Here is a 17,099-nt window from a genome sequence, read left to right on the forward strand (position 1 = left end):
AACATTGCTCAGGGAATAGTGCCCAGGCCCAGAGTTCAAGCCCCATGACCGACAAAAAAAAAAAGTTGCTGGTTCAGGGAGGGCTGGGTGTGCAGCTGATCGTGGAAATACCTCAGGGGACTGACTTGGAAAGGTGAGAGAAAACAGGCACGTTCCTGGAGTCCGGGCTTCCTTTCTCGGCCCTCAGGGGGTCAGCCTGTCTTGTCAGCCTCTTTTCTGTGGTCGTTTGGATCCGTTTCCTTGAGAGGGCTAGGGATATGGCCTAGTGGCAAGAGTGCTCACCTCGTATACATGAAGCCCTGGGTTCGATTCCTCAGCACCACATATACAGAAATCGGCCAGAAGCGGCGCTGTGGCTCAAGTGGCAGAGTGCTAGCCTTGAGCGGGAAGAAGCCAGGGACGGTGCTCAGGCCCTGAGTCCACGCCCCAGGACTGGCCAAAAAAAAAAAGTCTGTTTCCTTGAGCATGAGCCCTTACCTCTGCATGTGCCATCTTTTCCTCCCGCCCCCCGCTCTCTTGGGGGTGATGAGGCAACGGAAAATTATATAGAGGAAGAATATGAATCATAGGAGAAGTGTAGTTCTGAAATTAAAGTCAGATGGAGTCTCAGTTGAGGCAGATTAATTATTAAGCACAAACTAATTACGTGCAAATGGTTAGAGCTTGGCTATCATTTTGGTGTCGTTCTGTGCAAGGCACCTAAATAATTACCCATTGCCGTGGTCCTTGAAAATATCCGGGTCTACATAAAGACAAAACCCATCCTCACAGGGAAAGGTAACATCAAAGAAAGGAAACTTCACTGGAGAAGGAATGGAAGGAAGGCCAGGAGAGCACCGGGCTGCCTTTTCTCAGCAGGATTTCAGTCTTTGTTCACAGGAGAGGAAGACAAAGAGGAAGAGAGAGAGGCTTGGGGGGTCTGCGTGGGGGCAGCTTGACCAGCAGGGGGAGGGAGCGAGGATGGAGGCTCTGGTGGGTGGGGGGCGGTCGGGGTACTGACGCCCTCAGCTTCGCAAAGGCCCGTCCTGCAGACGGGCCAGGCCCTCCATGGGCTCTGCGGGGCACGCTCACCTGGGGTCTCAGGAGCGGGGTGCTGGAGGTCCAGGCGGCTTCGGGGAGCCAGACCCGGCCCAGAGGGTCACAGCCCCTTCCGCACGGAGCTGGGCTCTGAGAGACCGTGCTGAGGGCAATCCTTGCGTGTGCTTGTGAGGGGGAGTTCAGGATTCATCAGGAAATCGGTTTGCTCATTTCTAGCCGGGCTGAGGGAATGTCTTTCCCCATACACCTGCTGGCGCTGGAGCAAGTGGCGGGGGTTCACACCTGCTGACGTGGAAGAGACTGGCAGGCAGGGGATTCACACCTGCTGACGCTGGAGCAAGTGGCAGAGGGAAGTGGCAGGGGGTTCACACCTGCTGACGCTGGAGCAAGTGGCAGGCAGGGGATTCACACCTGCTGACATGGGAGCAAGTGGCAGGCAGGGGATTCACACCTGCTGACGTGGGAGCAAGTGGCAGGCAGGGGGTTCACACTTGCTGACGCGGGAGCAAGTGACAGGCAGGGGATTCACACCTGCTGACGCGGGAGCAAGTGACAGGCAGGGGGTTCACACTTGCTGACGCGGGAGCAAGTGACAGGCAGGGGATTCACACCTGCTGACGCGGGAGCAAGTGACAGGCAGGGGATTCACACCTGCTGACACGGGAGCAAGTGGCAGGCAGGGGATTCACATCTGAGGTGGGAGCAAGTGACAGGCAGGAGATTCACACCTGAGGTGGGAGCAAGTGGCAGGCAGGGGATTCACACCTGCTGACGCAGGAGCAAGTGGTGGGGAATTCACACCTGCTGACGCACCGGCCTGTACAATGCACAGGGTGCAGCCATCACAAGCCCTTCCTACCGCTGGCTCTTCTCTTTCCTGTCTTTCTTCTTCTTCTTTTTATTTTCTTTCCAGTCCTGGGGCTTGGACTCAGGGCCTGAGCACTGTCCCTGGCTTCTTTTTGCTCAAGGCTAGCACTCTGCCACTTGAGCCACAGCGCCACTTCTGGCCGTTTTCTACATATGTGGTGCTGAGGAATCGAACCCAGGGCTTCATGCGTGCGAGGCGAGCTCTCTACCACTAGGCCATATCCCCACCCTCCCCTCCACCCTGCTGTTTTCTTTTCTTTTTTTTTTTGCCAGTCCTGGGACTTGGACTCGGGGCCTGAGCTCTGTCCCTGGCTTCTTTTTTGCTCAAGGCTAGCACTCTGCCACTTGAAGCACAGCACCACTTCTGGCCATTTTCTGTATATGTGGTGCTGGGGAATCGAACCCAGGGCCTCATGTATATGAAGCAGGCACTCTTGCCACTAGGCCATATCCTCAGCCCCCCAGATTAGTTTCTTGTCCATGACTCCCTGGCATCTGCCTCCCCCAGAACTGGGGGTGCTGCCTGTGCAGAACTGGACGGCCACTGCAGCTGGTGTCCCGTGGGGATGGAGATTCCATTTGCAGCAAACAAAGGAAAGCGGGGCGCAGCTGGCTTGCGCCTGTGTTCCCAGCTGCTCAGGAGGCTGAGCTCTGAGGAGCGCGGCTCAAAGCCAGCCAGGCAGGAAAGTCCAGGAGGCTCCCATCTCCAATGAACCACCAGAAAATCCGAAGTGGCGCTGTGGCTCAAGTGGTAGAGCACCAGCCTTGAGCTGAAGAGCTCAGGGACAGCGCCCAGGCCCTGAGTTCAAGCCCCAGGATGGCCAGAAAAAAAAATAATTAGAAAACAAAGCAAACTACTTTCCCTGAGGGCAGCCACTGGGGGTTGCGCATCTTTCTGTCCCTGCGGGGGCCTGGCGCAGGGCTGGAGTGGGGGGGGGGTGCTGACGCGACCGTGTGGTCCCCACAGCTCCCCAGGGCCCGGGCCATGACGCCTAGCGTCAAGTCCAACCCTTCTCACGGGTCCCTCAGCCGGATTTCTTCTCTTGGTGTGGGGTCTGTGTGTGGTGTGTGGGGTCTGTGTGTGATGTGTGGGGTCTGGTGTGTGTGGCATGTGGTGTGTGTGTGTGTGGTGTGGGGTCTGTGTGTGGTGTGTGTGGTCTGGTGTGTGTGGCATGTGGTGTGTGTGTGTGGTGTGGGGTCTGTGTGTGGTGTGTGGGGTCTGGTGTGTGTGGCATGTGGTGTGTGTGTGTGGTGTGGGGTCTGTGTGTGGTGTGTGGGGTCTGGTGTGTGTGGCATGTGGTGTGTGTGTGTTGTGTGGTGTGTGTGGTATGTGTGTGTGGCGTGTGTGGTGTGTGTCTGGTGTGTGTGGCATGTGTGGTGTGTGGGGTCTGTGTGTGTGGCATGTGGTATGTGTGTGTGTGTGTGTGTGTGTGCCGGTGTGGCGTTTGCACTCAGGTCTGTGAAGTTTCTAGGCCGGCGTGCGCTGCTCTGGGCCGAGCGCAGCCGCCTGCCGCCGTCTCCCGCGCGTCCTTGGAAGGAAGCCCGCCCGCCCCCCCCCGCCCCCCCCCCCCCGGCTCCGCGCGTGGCGTGTGGTGCTGACCGCGTGTGGCCGGCATGACTCCTCCGGGGAGCCGAGGCCCTGTGGACGCGGGTGCGTGTGGAGTGCCCCCCGTGTCACGGGCAGTTGTGTCGGATCATTGTGTGATTTCTGCCCTTCGGGTGTGGAAATCCAGCTCCCCCAAAGCGCGGGGGCCCCGAGAGCTCGGTGAGGGGGTGCTAATCCGCGTGAAGGGCCGAGCTTGGGGGCCGGCGGCGTGCTGTGCGGCTCTGCACTCAGCCGTAGTCTCGGGGTGCTCTCGGGGTGCCCTGGGTCTCCCCGGGGGGAGGCAGCCGCCGCCGGTGCGCGGCCCGTGGTCGTGGCCCGAGGCCGGTGGGGGGGGGGGACAGGACACCGTCACACGCTGGAAATGGCTAGGAGCTGGAGTTGGGGGTGGCGGGCGGGCGGGGCGCCTTCCGAGGCCTGGCTTGGGCTTTCAGCTTTCCAGGTGATGGGCGCCGAGGACCAGCTTGGCACTGCAGGTTTCTGAGCGCCGTTCTGCGAGGTGTGGACTGGGGTCCAGCACCCCCCCACCCCCCGGAGCTCGTCTCCTCAGGGCTGGCCCTCTGAGGGGGGCTGCTCTGCTTCACGGCGAGTTGGGGTGCAGGGGAGGCTCACTCCTGAGGCCCGGTGGGCTCTGCGGCCCCTCTGGCCATCGCGTGGCCCCCGTGCCATCCCTCGAGGTGTGTTTTCCTCCCGGTCTCTACGGCGGATGGCCGGGGTCCGGCTCGGTGGATTATTCTTGACGCGCAGGGCTGGGGTTTGAGCTCGGGGCACAGGGCCTGCTCGGCGAGCCCGCTCCCTCTCCTACCGTTACATGGAAGTTCACTCGCAAGACACAGGAGCCCCATTTGGAGAGCTTGAATTGGGGGGTCTTTCTGAGGAAGCCGGGGACTGGGGGGGGGGGGACGCCCGTCCCAGAGACCTGCGGCCCGGGAAGTGGCTGGCACCGAGCCTTGCCTTGAGAGCGGGGCCGGGAGGGGCCGGCGGGGGTCGTGCCCTTCCCCGAGGGGCCGGCGGGGGTCGTGCCCTTCCCCGAGGGGCCGGCGGGGGTCGTGCCCTTCCCCGAGGGGCCGGTGGGACCGTGGCCTCCCCTGAGGAGGGTCGGGAGGGGTCAGCGGGGGCGTGGCCTCCCCTGAGGAGGGTCGGGAGGGGTCAGCGGGGGCGTGGCCTCCCCTGAGGAGGGTCGGGAGGGGTCGGCGGGGGCGTGGCCTCCCCTGAGGAGGGTCGGGAGGGGTCAGCGGGGGCGTGGCCTCCCCGGGGAGGGTCGGGAGGGGTCGGTGGGGGCGTGGCCTCCCCGGGGAGGGTCGGGAGGGGTCGGCGGGGGCGTGGCCTCCCCGGGGAGGGTCGGGAGGGGTCGGCGGGGGCGTGGCCTCCCCTGAGGAGGGTCGGGAGGGGTCAGCGGGGGCGTGGCCTCCCCTGAGGAGGGTCGGGAGGGGTCAGCGGGGGCGTGGCCTCCCCGAGGAGGGTCGGGAGGGGTCGGTGGGGGCGTGGCCTCCCCGGGGAGGGTCGGGAGGGGTCGGCGGGGGCGTGGCCTCCCCTGAGGAGGGTCGGGAGGGGTCGGTGGGGGCGTGGCCTCCCCTGAGGAGGGTCGGGAGGGGTCAGCGGGGGCGTGGCCTCCCCGGGGAGGGTCCGGAGGGGTCGGCGGGGGCGTGGCCTCCCCGGGGAGGGTCGGGAGGGGTCGGCGGGGGCGTGGCCTCCCCTGAGGAGGGTCGGGAGGGGTCAGCGGGGGCGTGGCCTCCCCTGAGGAGGGTCGGGAGGGGTCGGCGGGGGCGTGGCCTCCCCGGGGAGGGTCGGGAGGGGTCGGTGGGGGCGTGGCCTCCCCTGAGGAGGGTCGGGAGGGGTCAGCGGGGGCGTGGCCTCCCCGGGGAGGGTCCGGAGGGGTCGGCGGGGGCGTGGCCTCCCCGAGGAGGGTCGGGAGGGGTCGGCGGGGGCGTGGCCTCCCCGGGGAGGGTCGGGAGGGGTCGGCGGGGGCGTGGCCTCCCCGGGGAGGGTCGGGAGGGGTCAGCGGGGGCGTGGCCTCCCCGGGGAGGGTCGGGAGGGGTCGGCGGGGGCGTGGCCTCCCCAGGAGGGTCGGGAGGGGTCGGTGGGACCGTGGCCTCCCCTGAGGAGGGTCGGGAGGGGTCAGTGGGGGCGTGGCCTCCCCGGGGAGGGTCGGGAGGGGTCAGCGGGGGCGTGGCCTCCCCTGAGGAGGGTCGGGAGGGGTCAGCGGGGGCGTGGCCTCCCCTGAGGAGGGTCGGGAGGGGTCGGTGGGACCGTGGCCTCCCCGGGGAGGGTCGGGAGGGGTCAGCGGGGGCGTGGCCTCCCCTGAGGAGGGTCGGGAGGGGTCAGCGGGGGCGTGGCCTCCCCGGGGAGGGTCGGGAGGGGTCAGCGGGGGCGTGGCCTCCCCGGGGAGGGTCGGGAGGGGTCGGCGGGGGCGTGGCCTCCCCGAGGAGGGTCGGGAGGGGTCGGTGGGGGCGTGGCCTCCCCTGAGGAGGGTCGGGAGGGGTCGGTGGGGGTGTGGCCTCCCCTGAGGAGGGTCGGGAGGGGTCGGTGGGGGTGTGGCCTCCCCTGAGGAGGGTCGGGAGGGGTCAGCGGGGGCGTGGCCTCCCCGGGGAGGGTCGGGAGGGGTCGGTGGGGGCGTGGCCTCCCCGAGGAGTGTCGGGAGGGGTCGGTGGGGGCGTGGCCTCCCCGAGGAGTGTCGGGAGGGGTCGGTGGGGGCGTGGCCTCCCCGGGGAGGGTCGGGAGGGGCGGTGGGGGCGTGGCCTCCCCGAGGAGGGTCGGGAGGGGTCGGTGGGGGCGTGGCCTCCCCTGAGGAGGGTCGGGAGGGGTCAGCGGGGGCGTGGCCTCCCCTGAGGAGGGTCGGGAGGGGTCAGCGGGGGCGTGGCCTCCCCGGGGAGGGTCGGGAGGGGTCAGCGGGGGCGTGGCCTCCCCGGGGAGGGTCGGGAGGGGTCGGCGGGGGCGTGGCCTCCCCGAGGAGGGTCGGGAGGGGTCGGTGGGGGCGTGGCCTCCCCTGAGGAGGGTCGGGAGGGGTCAGCGGGGGCGTGGCCTCCCCGGGAGGGTCCGGAGGGGTCGGCGGGGGCGTGGCCTCCCCGGGGAGGGTCGGGAGGGGTCGGTGGGGGCGTGGCCTCCCCTGAGGAGGGTCGGGAGGGGTCAGCGGGGGCGTGGCCTCCCCGGGGAGGGTCGGTGGGGGCGTGGCCTCCCCGAGGAGTGTCGGTGGGGGCGTGGCCTCCCCTGAGGAGGGTCGGGAGGGGTCGGTGGGGGTGTGGCATCCCCGGGGAGGGTGGGGAGGGTTCAGTGGGGGCCGCAGGTCGGGAGGGGTCAGCGGGGGGCGTGGCCTCCCCGGGGAGGGTCGGGAGGGGTCGGCGGGGGCGTGGCCTCCCCGGGGAGGGTCGGGAGGGGTCAGTGGGGCCAAAGGTCGGGAGCCTCACATGGCTGGTGATGGGACAGGGTTCAGGGAGGGCCGGGGTGGGGTGGGGGCCGGGCTGTAGAGAATGCAGGATGGGATGTTTCCTGTCCTGCGAGCACAGGGAGTTACTGGGAGCTGGACCCAGGTCGACTGTCGTGGGTCTCTGGCAGCCAAATACCTTGGTTGGTTGGTTGTTTTTGTGCCAGTCCTGGGGCTTGAACTCATAGCCTGGAAACTGTCCCTGAGCGTTTTGCTCAAGGCTCACATTACCACAGCTTCAGTTCTGGCTTTGTTTTTGTTTTTATTTTTATTTTTTTGGTGGGCAATTGGAGAAAAGTCTCATGGGTTGGGCGCCAGCAGCTCTCACCTGCAATCCTACCTACTCAGGGGGCTGAGATCTGAGGATCACGGTTCAAAGCCAGCCCAGGCAGGAAACTTGATGAGACTCTTACCTCCAGTTAACACCAGAAAACCAGAAGTGGTGCTGCGGCTCAAGGGGTAGAGCACCAGCCTTGAGCAAGAAGAGGTCCGGGGCCAGGTGCTGGTCGCTCACGCCTGTAATCCTACCTACTCAGGAGGCTGAGATCTGAAGATCATGGTTCAAAGCCAGCCCCAGCAGAAACACCTGTGAGACTCATTTTCAATTAAAACTAGAAAGCCGGAAGTGGTGCTGTGGCTCAAACTAGTAGAGCGCTAGACTTGAGCTGTGCGCTCAGGGACAGCGCCTAGGCCCAGAGCTCGAGTCCCACGATTGACCAAAAAGAAGCTCATAGGCTTTTGATTGAATGTAGGGCAAGATACTGATATATCTTCCCCGCAAGCTTTCTCCTCCATGACTCTGTTCTTCTGGTAGGATAGGATGGTGGAGTACTCGTTGTGAAGTGCTCTGCAGACAACTTTATACGAGGACGTGTCCAGCTCCTCCCTCTGGGGCCTCCTCCTCCCTCTGGGGTCCTCCTCCTCCCTCTGGGGTCCTCCTCCTCCCTCTGGGGTCCTCCTCCTCCCTCTGGGGTCCTCCTCCTCCTCCCTCTGGGGCCTGGGCCCCTCCCACGGGCCGCTCCCCCCTCTAGGGGGAGGGGGGACGAGGGCCCTTGCAGGGGAGGAGGCTAGGCCGGGGTCTGGAGCCTCCTCAGAGCCCCTCAGCTGCACGGGTCGGAAGGGAAGCCGTCTTTCCGGGGTCCTCCGCGCCCGCTCCCCGCCCTGGGCCGCCCTGCAGGCCGGGGTTTGCTGCGCTTGGAGCTGCTCGCTGGGTGGGTGCAGAGCACCCCGTGCCCCCTCGGATCTGGAAGGCCCGGGCTTCCTGCAGGGCATCGCCACGTTGGCCACGTGGGCCCGCGCCGGCTTCGGCCTCACCCCTCACGTGGGGAAGACGGAAACTCAGATACTGAGTCCAAGCATTTAGTGCAGGACACCAAGGACGCGGGCTTCCTTCCATGTTGACACCACTGAAGGTTCCCAGCACCGCCATCAGGACAGACAAGGGCACACTCCCGGGGGGTCCCGGGGCCCTCTCCCCACGACACCCCTACCCCAGGGCGCGGGCCGGGGCCCTCTCCCCACACCCCTACCCCAGGGCGCGGGCCGGGGCCCTCTCCCCACACCCCTACCCCAGGGCGCGGGCCGGGGCCCTCTCCCCACACCCCTACCCCAGGGCGCGGGCCGGGGCCCTCTCCCCACACCCCTACCCCAGGGCGCGGGCCGGGGCCCTCTCCCCACGCCGCCACCCCCCGGGCGCAGGGCCCTCTCCCCACGCCCCTACCCCAGGGCGCGGGCCGGGGCCCTCTCCCCACACCCCTACCCCAGGGCGCGGGCCGGGGCCCTCTCCCCACGCCGCCACCCCCGGGCGCAGGGCCCTCTCCCCACGCCCCTACCCCAGGGCGCGGGCCGGGGCCCTCTCCCCACACCCCTACCCCAGGGCGCGGGCCGGGGCCCTCTCCCCACGCCGCCACCCCCGGGCGCAGGGCTGTTTCCTCCCCTTCTGCCTCTGGGTGCCGAGACCGAGCCGGGGTCCAGCCGGGCGGTGGGCGCGGCTCTGTGCCTCGCGCGCTCGCTCGCGCGCTGGGTTTCCATTCGGGCTGTGTTCGCTTTGCTGCGTGAGGAGCGAGGAGCCAAGGCTTTACACGACTATGTCACGGGACCTGCGGCCCTCCGCGGGTGTGCAAGGACGACGTTCAGGGTCTGTGCGGCTGGGAAACAGACCAGGCCTTTGGGGCCCTCTGGGCGGCTGCGGCGTGGGAAGGGAGCGGGGGGCGGGGGCGCGGGGGGCGCGGGGATGGGGGACGGGGTCGCGGGGGGCGCGGGGATGGGGGACGGGGGCGCGGGGGGCGCGGGGATGGGGGACGGGGTCGCGGGGGGCGCGGGGATGGGGGCGGGGGCGCGGGCGCGGGGGGCGCGGGGATGGGGGACGGGGTCGCGGGGGGCGCGGGATGGGGGCGGGGGGCGCGGGCGCGGGGGGCGCGGGGATGGGGGACGGGGTCGCGGGGGGCGCGGGGATGGGGGACGGGGGCGCGGGGGGGGCGCGGGGATGGGGGACGGGGTCGCGGGGGGCGCGGGGATGGGGGCGGGGGCGCGGGCGCGGGGGGGCGCGGGGATGGGGGACGGGGGTCGCGGGGGGCGCGGGGGATGGGGGCGGGGGCGCGGGCGCGGGGGGCGCGGGGATGGGGGACGGGGGTCGCGGGGGGCGCGGGGATGGGGGCGGGGGCGCGGGCGCGGGGGGCGCGGGGATGGGGGACGGGGTCGCGGGGGGCGCGGGGATGGGGGACGGGGGCGCGGGGGGCGCGGGGATGGGGGACGGGGGCGCGGGGGGCGCGGGGATGGGGGACGGGGTCCCCGGGGACGCGGGGATGGGGGACGGGGTCCCCAGGGACGCGGGGCCTGGTCACCGCTTGTATTTCCACCCCCAGCGCCTGACCCCGCCACCAGCCCGGCCGGGGCTCAGAGCGCGTGGTGGGCGAGCGGCTGAGCGCGGCTCCGCTGGCGCCCCCCTCCCCCCCCCCCCCCCCCCTCCCCCCCTCCCCCCCGCCGCCCTCGCCGTCGGGAGAGCCCCCAGCTGGGCCAGCTGCACGTGCAGGTGGCGTCAGATTCTCCACGCAGAGTCCTGGCCGCGCTCCTCTGCGCCTGGAGCCACACCTGCCGGGGCCTCCGTGCCTCTCGTTCTGCGCAGGCGTGCCCACGCTGTCCCCTCTCGTTCTGCGCAGGCGTGCCCACGGCGTCCTCCCGCGTTCTGCGCAGGCGTGCCCACGGCGTCCCCTCTCGTTCTGCGCAGGCGTGCCCACGGCGTCCTCCCGCGTTCTGCGCAGGCGTGCCCACGGCGTCCTCCCGCGTTCTGCGCAGGCGTGCCCACGGCGTCCTCCCGCGTTCTGCGCAGGCGTGCCCACGGCGTCCTCCCTCGTTCTGCGCAGGCGTGCCCACGGCGTCCCCTCTCGTTCTGCGCAGGCGTGCCCACGGCGTCCTCCCGCGTTCTGCGCAGGCGTGCCCACGGCGTCCCCTCTCGTTCTGCGCAGGCGTGCCCACGGCGTCCTCCCGCGTTCTGCGCAGGCGTGCCCACGGCGTCCTCCCGCGTTCTGCGCAGGCGTGCCCACGCTGTCCCCTCTCGTTCTGCGCAGGTGTGCCCACGGCGCCCTCCCTCGTTCTGCGCAGGCGTGCCCACGGCGTCCCCTCTCGTTCTGCGCAGGCGTGCCCACGGCGTCCCCTCTCGTTCTGCGCAGGCGTGCCCACGCTGTCCCCTCTCGTTCTGCGCAGGCGTGCCCACGGCGTCCTCCCGCGTTCTGCGCAGGCGTGCCCATGGCGTCCCCTCTCGTTCTGCGCAGGCGTGCCCACGGCGTCCTCCCTCGTTCTGCGCAGGCGTGGCCACGGCGTCCCCTCTCGTTCTGCGCAGGCGTGCCCACGGCGTCCTCCCGCGTTCTGCGCAGGCGTGCCCACGGCGTCCTCCCGCGTTCTGCGCAGGCGTGCCCATGGCGTGCCCTCTCGTTCTGCGCAGGCGTGCCCACGGCGTCCTCCCGCGTTCTGCGCAGGCGTGCCCACGGCGTCCTCCCGCGTTCTGCGCAGGCGTGCCCATGGCGTGCCCTCTCGTTCTGCGCAGGCGTGCCCACGGCGTCCTCCCGCGTTCTGCGCAGGCGTGCCCACGGCGTCCCCTCTCGTTCTGCGCAGGCGTGCCCACGGCGTCCTCCCTCGTTCTACGCAGGCGTGCCCACGGCGTCCCCTCTCGTTCTGCGCAGGCGTGCCCACGGCGTCCTCCCGCGTTCTGCGCAGGCGTGCCCACGGCGTCCTCCCGCGTTCTGCGCAGGCGTGCCCACGGCGCCCTCCCGCGTTCTGCGCAGGCGTGCCCACGGCGTCCTCCCTCGTTCTGCGCAGGCGTGCCCACGGTGTCCCCTCTCGTTCTGCGCAGGCGTGCCCACGGCGTCCTCCCGCGTTCTGCGCAGGCGTGCCCACGGTGTCCCCTCTCGTTCTGCGCAGGCGTGCCCACGGCGCCCTCCCTCGTTCTGCGCAGGCGTGCCCACAGCGTCCCCTCTCGTTCTGCGCAGGCGTGCCCACGGCGCCCTCCCGCGTTCTGCGCAGGCGTGCCCACGGCGCCCTCCCGCGTTCTGCGCAGGCGTGCCCACGGCGCCCTCCCGCGTTCTGCGCAGGCGTGCCCACGCTGTCCCCTCTCGTTCTGCGCAGGAGCGTCCCGGGGCGACCGTGCGGCGGGGACCGAGGAGCCCGGCCCCGAGGGCCTCACGTCCACCTCGCTGCTGGACCTCCTGCTGCCCACCGGGCTGGAGCCGCTGGACTCCGAGGAGCCCAGCGAGGCCCTGGGCCTGGGGGCCGCCGGCTCGGGCTTCCCGGGCGAAGAGAGCGAGGAGTCGCGGATCCTGCAGCCGCCGCAGTACTTCTGGGAGGAGGAGGAGGAGGTGCTGAACGGCTCCGCCCTGGACCTGGGCCCCACCGCAGGTAGGCGCTCACCGGGCCCGCGGGGTGTCGTCCCTCTCCCCCCCGGTTTTCACCGTGCGGCCCGGTCTTCCCGGCGGGCCCGGCTGGCACCCGGCGGCGGCGGAAGAGCCGGTGCCACGGGCGGGGCCGGTGGGCGGGGAACACAGGGCGGCTTCTCAGAAAGCCGAGCCTTCGTGTGTAAAGTATGTACTGCGGGCTGGGAAGAGGGCCTCGAGTTAGAGCGCTCGCCTCCTACACATGAGGCCCTGGGTTCGATTCCCCAGCACCACATAGACAGAAAACGGCCAGAAGGGGCGCTGTGGCTCAAGTGGCAGAGTGCTAGCCTTGAGCAAAAAGAAGCCAGGGACGGTGCTCAGGCCCTGAGTCCAAGCCCTAGGACTGCCAAAAAGAAAACAACAAAATCTGATACTTAAAATATGTGTTGCTTATTATAAGGACTGACTCATTACAAAAAGAACATGTGAACGTGGTAGAAAATCTGAGCAACAGAAAAATCATATAAAGAAGGGAATCTGAAACACCCATTACCTAGTAGCTGAAGGTTCGTTCATCGCTGCCGGGTGCCCGCAGCGCCCGCCCGCCCGCCCTCCTAGCTTCTCGGGAGGCGGAGCCTGGCCAGAGAAGTCCCGGGACCGCATCTCCAGTTACCCACCCCCAAAAGCCAGAAGTGGAGCTGTGGCTCAAGAGACAAAACGTTGAGGGGCAGTGTGTAGGCTGAGTTCAAGCCTCAGGGCCAGCACACAGACACGCACGCACAAAGTAATAAACTAAATAAAAGGTAATTGCTTCTTATGGTTTTGGGGGAACCCTGTTAGTCGCGTCCACATGGCAAGGCTCGAATGGTAAGGGGCGCCCAGAGTTTACCTGAAGCATCTCACAGTGGATTTCCATGCCATTCAGTGTCCTTGTAGGACCCAAGCTTTAGCAGCTCCGAGTCGAGAGACATCAGACCTTGCTTGGTGCCCGGGCTGGCCTAGGTGTGGTCCCCGCTGTGCTTCCTCTGTAGCTGGGGAGACAGGTGCACAGCCCTGTGGCCTGGCATACGTGGAAGAGCTGGTGTTCCCACTCCTCTGCGGCCGTGCCCCTGGGGTGCCTGCCTGGGCCTGCGCAGCCTCCTTTCATCTGAAAATGACACCACTTGATGGGAGGTGGGAGTCTTCCCGGAGGGCAGCCTCACAAAGCGGGGGTGCACTGGGAGGGCGGGGGGGGCGGGGGGGAGAGCTGACACCGCTCACCGTGGAGAGCCCTGCGGGTCATCGCTTCACCCCGCCCTGCGGCTGTTCCTGCTGCTCGGCTGCTGAAATGGATCCCACGGTCTGGAGCGTTGCTTGCCGCTCTACTCGTTCGCTTGTACCAGCATTTGCGAAGCATGCCCTCCACCACCGAGTCGCCTCCCCAGCCCCGGTTTTGCTTTAGCTTTTCTGGATAGAGTCCCCCGCTTTTGCCTAGGGCTGGCCTTGGTTTGCACCCTCCTGACACAGTCTTGCGTGTGGCTGGGCCCACAGCCCCGTGCCGCCACACCCGGCCCTTCTTACTTGTTGTCCACGCTGGCCTCAAACTGTAATCGTCGTGAGCAGCCGAGGTGACAGGCATGGCCCACCCCAGCTGGCGGACGGCCTCGGTTGTAATGAACGGAGCCTGTTCTGCTCATGGGCCTTCGGGCTGTGCCATCTGCAGGGCAGGGCCTGGAAGCCAGCGGGCACATGAGCCCCGAGGGGGCAAGGCCTGAGGCCCCACTCACTTCCGCCTTCCTTCCTTCCTTCTCTTCCTTTTTCCCCTTCCTCTTTCCCTCTTGCCTTCTTCCTTCCTCCCGTCTTAGGTAGGTCGTGCCGGCGTGGCCCCCCAAATGCTTAGCTTACAGACTTGGGCAGTTTGGGTTGCTGCTGTCTTGAGGTAGGGTTCACCATGCTACTTTGCCCAGGCTGGCTTTGAACTCCTGGCTTCACGTAAGGCTGTCTGCTCAGACTCTCAAATGCCAGCTCTGTACGCATGTGTCACAGTGCCTGGCCAAAGACAATTGGAGTTCAGCATGAACTGGGTGCAACGTTGCCTGCCTATAATCCCTGCCACCCCACAGGGGGAGGTGGGAAGTGTAAGCTTCACCGGAAAGGAAAAGGCCACATGGTTCAGGAGAAAGGAGTTTACTGGGGGGAGAACAAACTGCCAGCCCACCCAAGATGGAGGCGTGGGGAGACAGAGGGGAAGGGAGAAGGGAAAAAGAGAGAAAGGGAACAAGAGACAGTAAGAAAGGAAAGAGAAAAGGAAAGAGTGGGGACTGTGTTGAGCTGGATTACATAGGGGAAGGCGGGAGGGATGGCCAGGTGGATTGGATGTGAGCTCAGAGGAGGAGGAGGTAAGGCCTCCAGGTGTGCCCGTTACCTAGGTTACTCAGGTACTGGGCGCAGACTCAAGCAGGTGGGGGGCATCTGCGTGGAGCCCTCCCGGGGGTGGGCCTTGCAGGAAGACCCTATTCTCAGGATCCTATTCCCAGAAATGCCTCAGTCCCTATCTGAAAAGCAGCAAGCACGCCATGGGACTGTGTCTGTGTCATCTTGGGAGCATTGTCTGTAACTAGGGCACTGCTGGGTGATGGCGGAGGAAACAGGGCCAGAGAGCTCCTCAAACTGAGACGCCGCCTTCAGGCACAGTGACGCCTCTGTACGAGATCCCTCAGGCCAGAAGGCTTCAGTCCTTGCTGTCAGGAAGCTTGGAGAAGCCACCCGGTCCACGCTGCTTTCTCTGGGCCTGGGGTTGGCCTTGTGTCGGCCCCATCTGCTGTGGATGCTGGCCCAGAGTTGGGGCAGGAGCCTGCCGGCCACCAGAGTGTGAGCCGGCGCCCTCCGAGCCGGCCGAGGAACCGCACCTGCACTTGTATTCTATGCTCCAACAATGTCAGGTGATTAAAAAAAGTGCCAGTCCTGAGGCTTGGCCTTGGCCTGAGCACTGTCCCGGCTTCTTTGCTCAAGGCTGACACCCTACCGCTTGAGCCACAGCGCCACTTCCGGCTTTTTCTGTGCATGTGGTGCTGAGGAATCGAACCCAGGGCTTCATGCATGCGAGGCGAGCGCTGTACCACTAACCCACATTCCCGGCCCAGGTTATTAAAATTATTAAACACAAAAGAAGAACTTTTAGCTGGGCACCAGTGGCTCACGCTTGTCATCCTAGCTGCTCAGGAGGCTGAGATCTGAGGATTGTGGTTCAAAGCCAGCCCAGGCAGGAAAGTCCATGAGACTCTTCTTAACCACTGGAAAACTGGAAGCGGTGCTGTGGCTCAAAGACACAGAGCACTAGCCTTGAGCAAAAGGAGCTCAGGGACAGCACCCAGGCCCCGAGTTCAAGCCCCAGGACTCACCAAACAAAAAAGGAAGAAAGTGTAAATGCCTCTGGTCCCCAGTGACGGCACATGGCAGCGGCGGCCTCTGCAGGATCTGCTGTGCTTTGGGAGAGCGACAGGGAGGTGGCAGCAGGGTGCGTCTGGCAGGCTCACCTCATCCCTGGCATCCGGCTGAGGCGGAGTCGACAGAAGCCAGGACTCCCGAGTCCTTCCCTGCCAGGCTCGGCCCCGCCCTGCCCCGCCCAGCCACGCACTGCCCCACCCCACCCTGCCCCGCCACCCATGACATCCCCACCACGCTCTGCCCCACCCAGCCATGCCCTGTCCCACCACAACCTGCCCTGCCCCCGCCCTACCCGGCCATCCCCACCACGCCCTGCCCCACCCAGCCATGCCCCACCACGCCCTACCTCCAGCCCTGCCATCCACACCACGCCTTGCCCCACCCAGCCATGCCTCACCACTACCTACCCCCAGCCCTACCATCCACACCACGCCCTGCCCCACCCAGCCATGCCCCACCACGCCCTACCCCCAGCCCTGCCATCCCCACCACGCCCTGCCCCGCCCAGCCATGCCCTACCACGCCCTGCCTCAGCCATGCCCCACCACGCCCTACCCCCAGCCTTGCCATCCCCGCCACACCCGGCCCCGCCCAGCCATGCCCCACCCCGTCCTACCCCAAGCCCTACCATCCACACCACGCCCTGCCCCGCCCAGCCATGCCCCACCACGCCCTACCCCCAGCCCTGCCATCCCCACCACGCCCTGCCCCGCCCAGCCATGCCCCACCACGCCCTACCCCCAGCCCTGCCATCCCCACCACGCCCTGCACCGCCCAGCCATGCCCCACCCCGCCCGACACCCAGCCCTACCATCCACACCACGCCCTGCCCCGCCCAGCCATGCCCCACCAGGCCCTACCCCCAGCCCTGCCATCCCCGCCATGCCCTGCCCCGCCCAGCCATGCCCCACCACGCCCTACCCCCAGCCCTGCCATCCCTACCACGCCCTGCCCCACTCAGCCATGCCCCACCACGCCCTACCCCCAGCCATGCCATCCCCGCCATGCCCTGCCCCACCCAGCCATGCCCCACCACGCCCGACCCCCAGCCCTGCCATGACCCACCACGCCCTGCCCCCACTCAGCCATGCCCCACCACGCCCTACCCCCAGCCCTGCCATCCACACCACACCCTGCCCCGCCCAGCCATGCCCCACCACACCCTACCCCCAGCCCTGCCATCCCCGCCACGCCCTGCCCCACCCAGCCCTGCCATCCACACCACACCCTGCCCCACCCAGCCCTGCCATCCACACCACACCCTGCCCCACCCAGTCATGCCCCACCACGCCCTACCCCCAGCCCTGCCATCCCCACCATGCCCTGCCCCACCCAGCCATGCCCCACCACGCCCTACCCCCAGCCCTGCCATCCACACCACGCCCTGACCCACCCAGCCATGCCACGCCCTGCCTCACTCAGCCATGCCCCGCCACACCCTGCCCCACCCAGCCATGCCATCCCCGCCACGCCCTGCCTCATCCAGCCATGCCATCCCTGCCACTCGCTGCCCCACCACCCCGACTTGCCCCACCCAGCCATGCCATGCCCCACCACACCCTGCCCAAGCCCTGCCATCCTCATCACACCCTGACCCAGCCATGAACTGCCCCGCCATGCCCTGCCACACCCAGCCCTGCCATCCATGCCACACCCTGCCCGACCCGGCCCTGTTCCACCAACCACTGCCCTGCCCCACCACGCCCTGCCATCCCCGCCACGCCCTGTGCCACCCAGCCCTGCCATCCCCGCCACACCCCTGCCCCTCCCTGCCCTGCCCCTCCACGCCCTGCCCTGCCACACCACGCCCTGCCCCACCCAGCCCTGCCCTGCCCCACCCAACCCTGCCCTGCCCCACCACGCCCTGCTCTACCACGCC

The 17,099-nt window shown here is 67.7% G+C and overlaps 1 protein-coding gene across 1 annotated transcript in view; it reads left to right on the forward strand.

The window, feature by feature from the left end:
- The first annotated feature begins 3,519 nt into the window (after nucleotides 1-3,519).
- The window catches only part of Podxl2 (podocalyxin like 2), a 34,740-nt gene continuing 21,160 nt past the window's right edge, over nucleotides 3,520-17,099 (forward strand). Inside the window, exons 1-2 of the mRNA XM_048354799.1 lie at nucleotides 3,520-3,670; nucleotides 11,550-11,819. Of these exons, the coding sequence (XP_048210756.1) occupies nucleotides 3,520-3,670; nucleotides 11,550-11,819 (421 nt within the window). The remainder of the gene's footprint in view (nucleotides 3,671-11,549; nucleotides 11,820-17,099) is intronic.

This window comes from Perognathus longimembris, chromosome 10 (assembly GCF_023159225.1).
Source record: "Perognathus longimembris pacificus isolate PPM17 chromosome 10, ASM2315922v1, whole genome shotgun sequence".
NCBI lineage: Eukaryota > Metazoa > Chordata > Mammalia > Rodentia > Heteromyidae > Perognathus > Perognathus longimembris.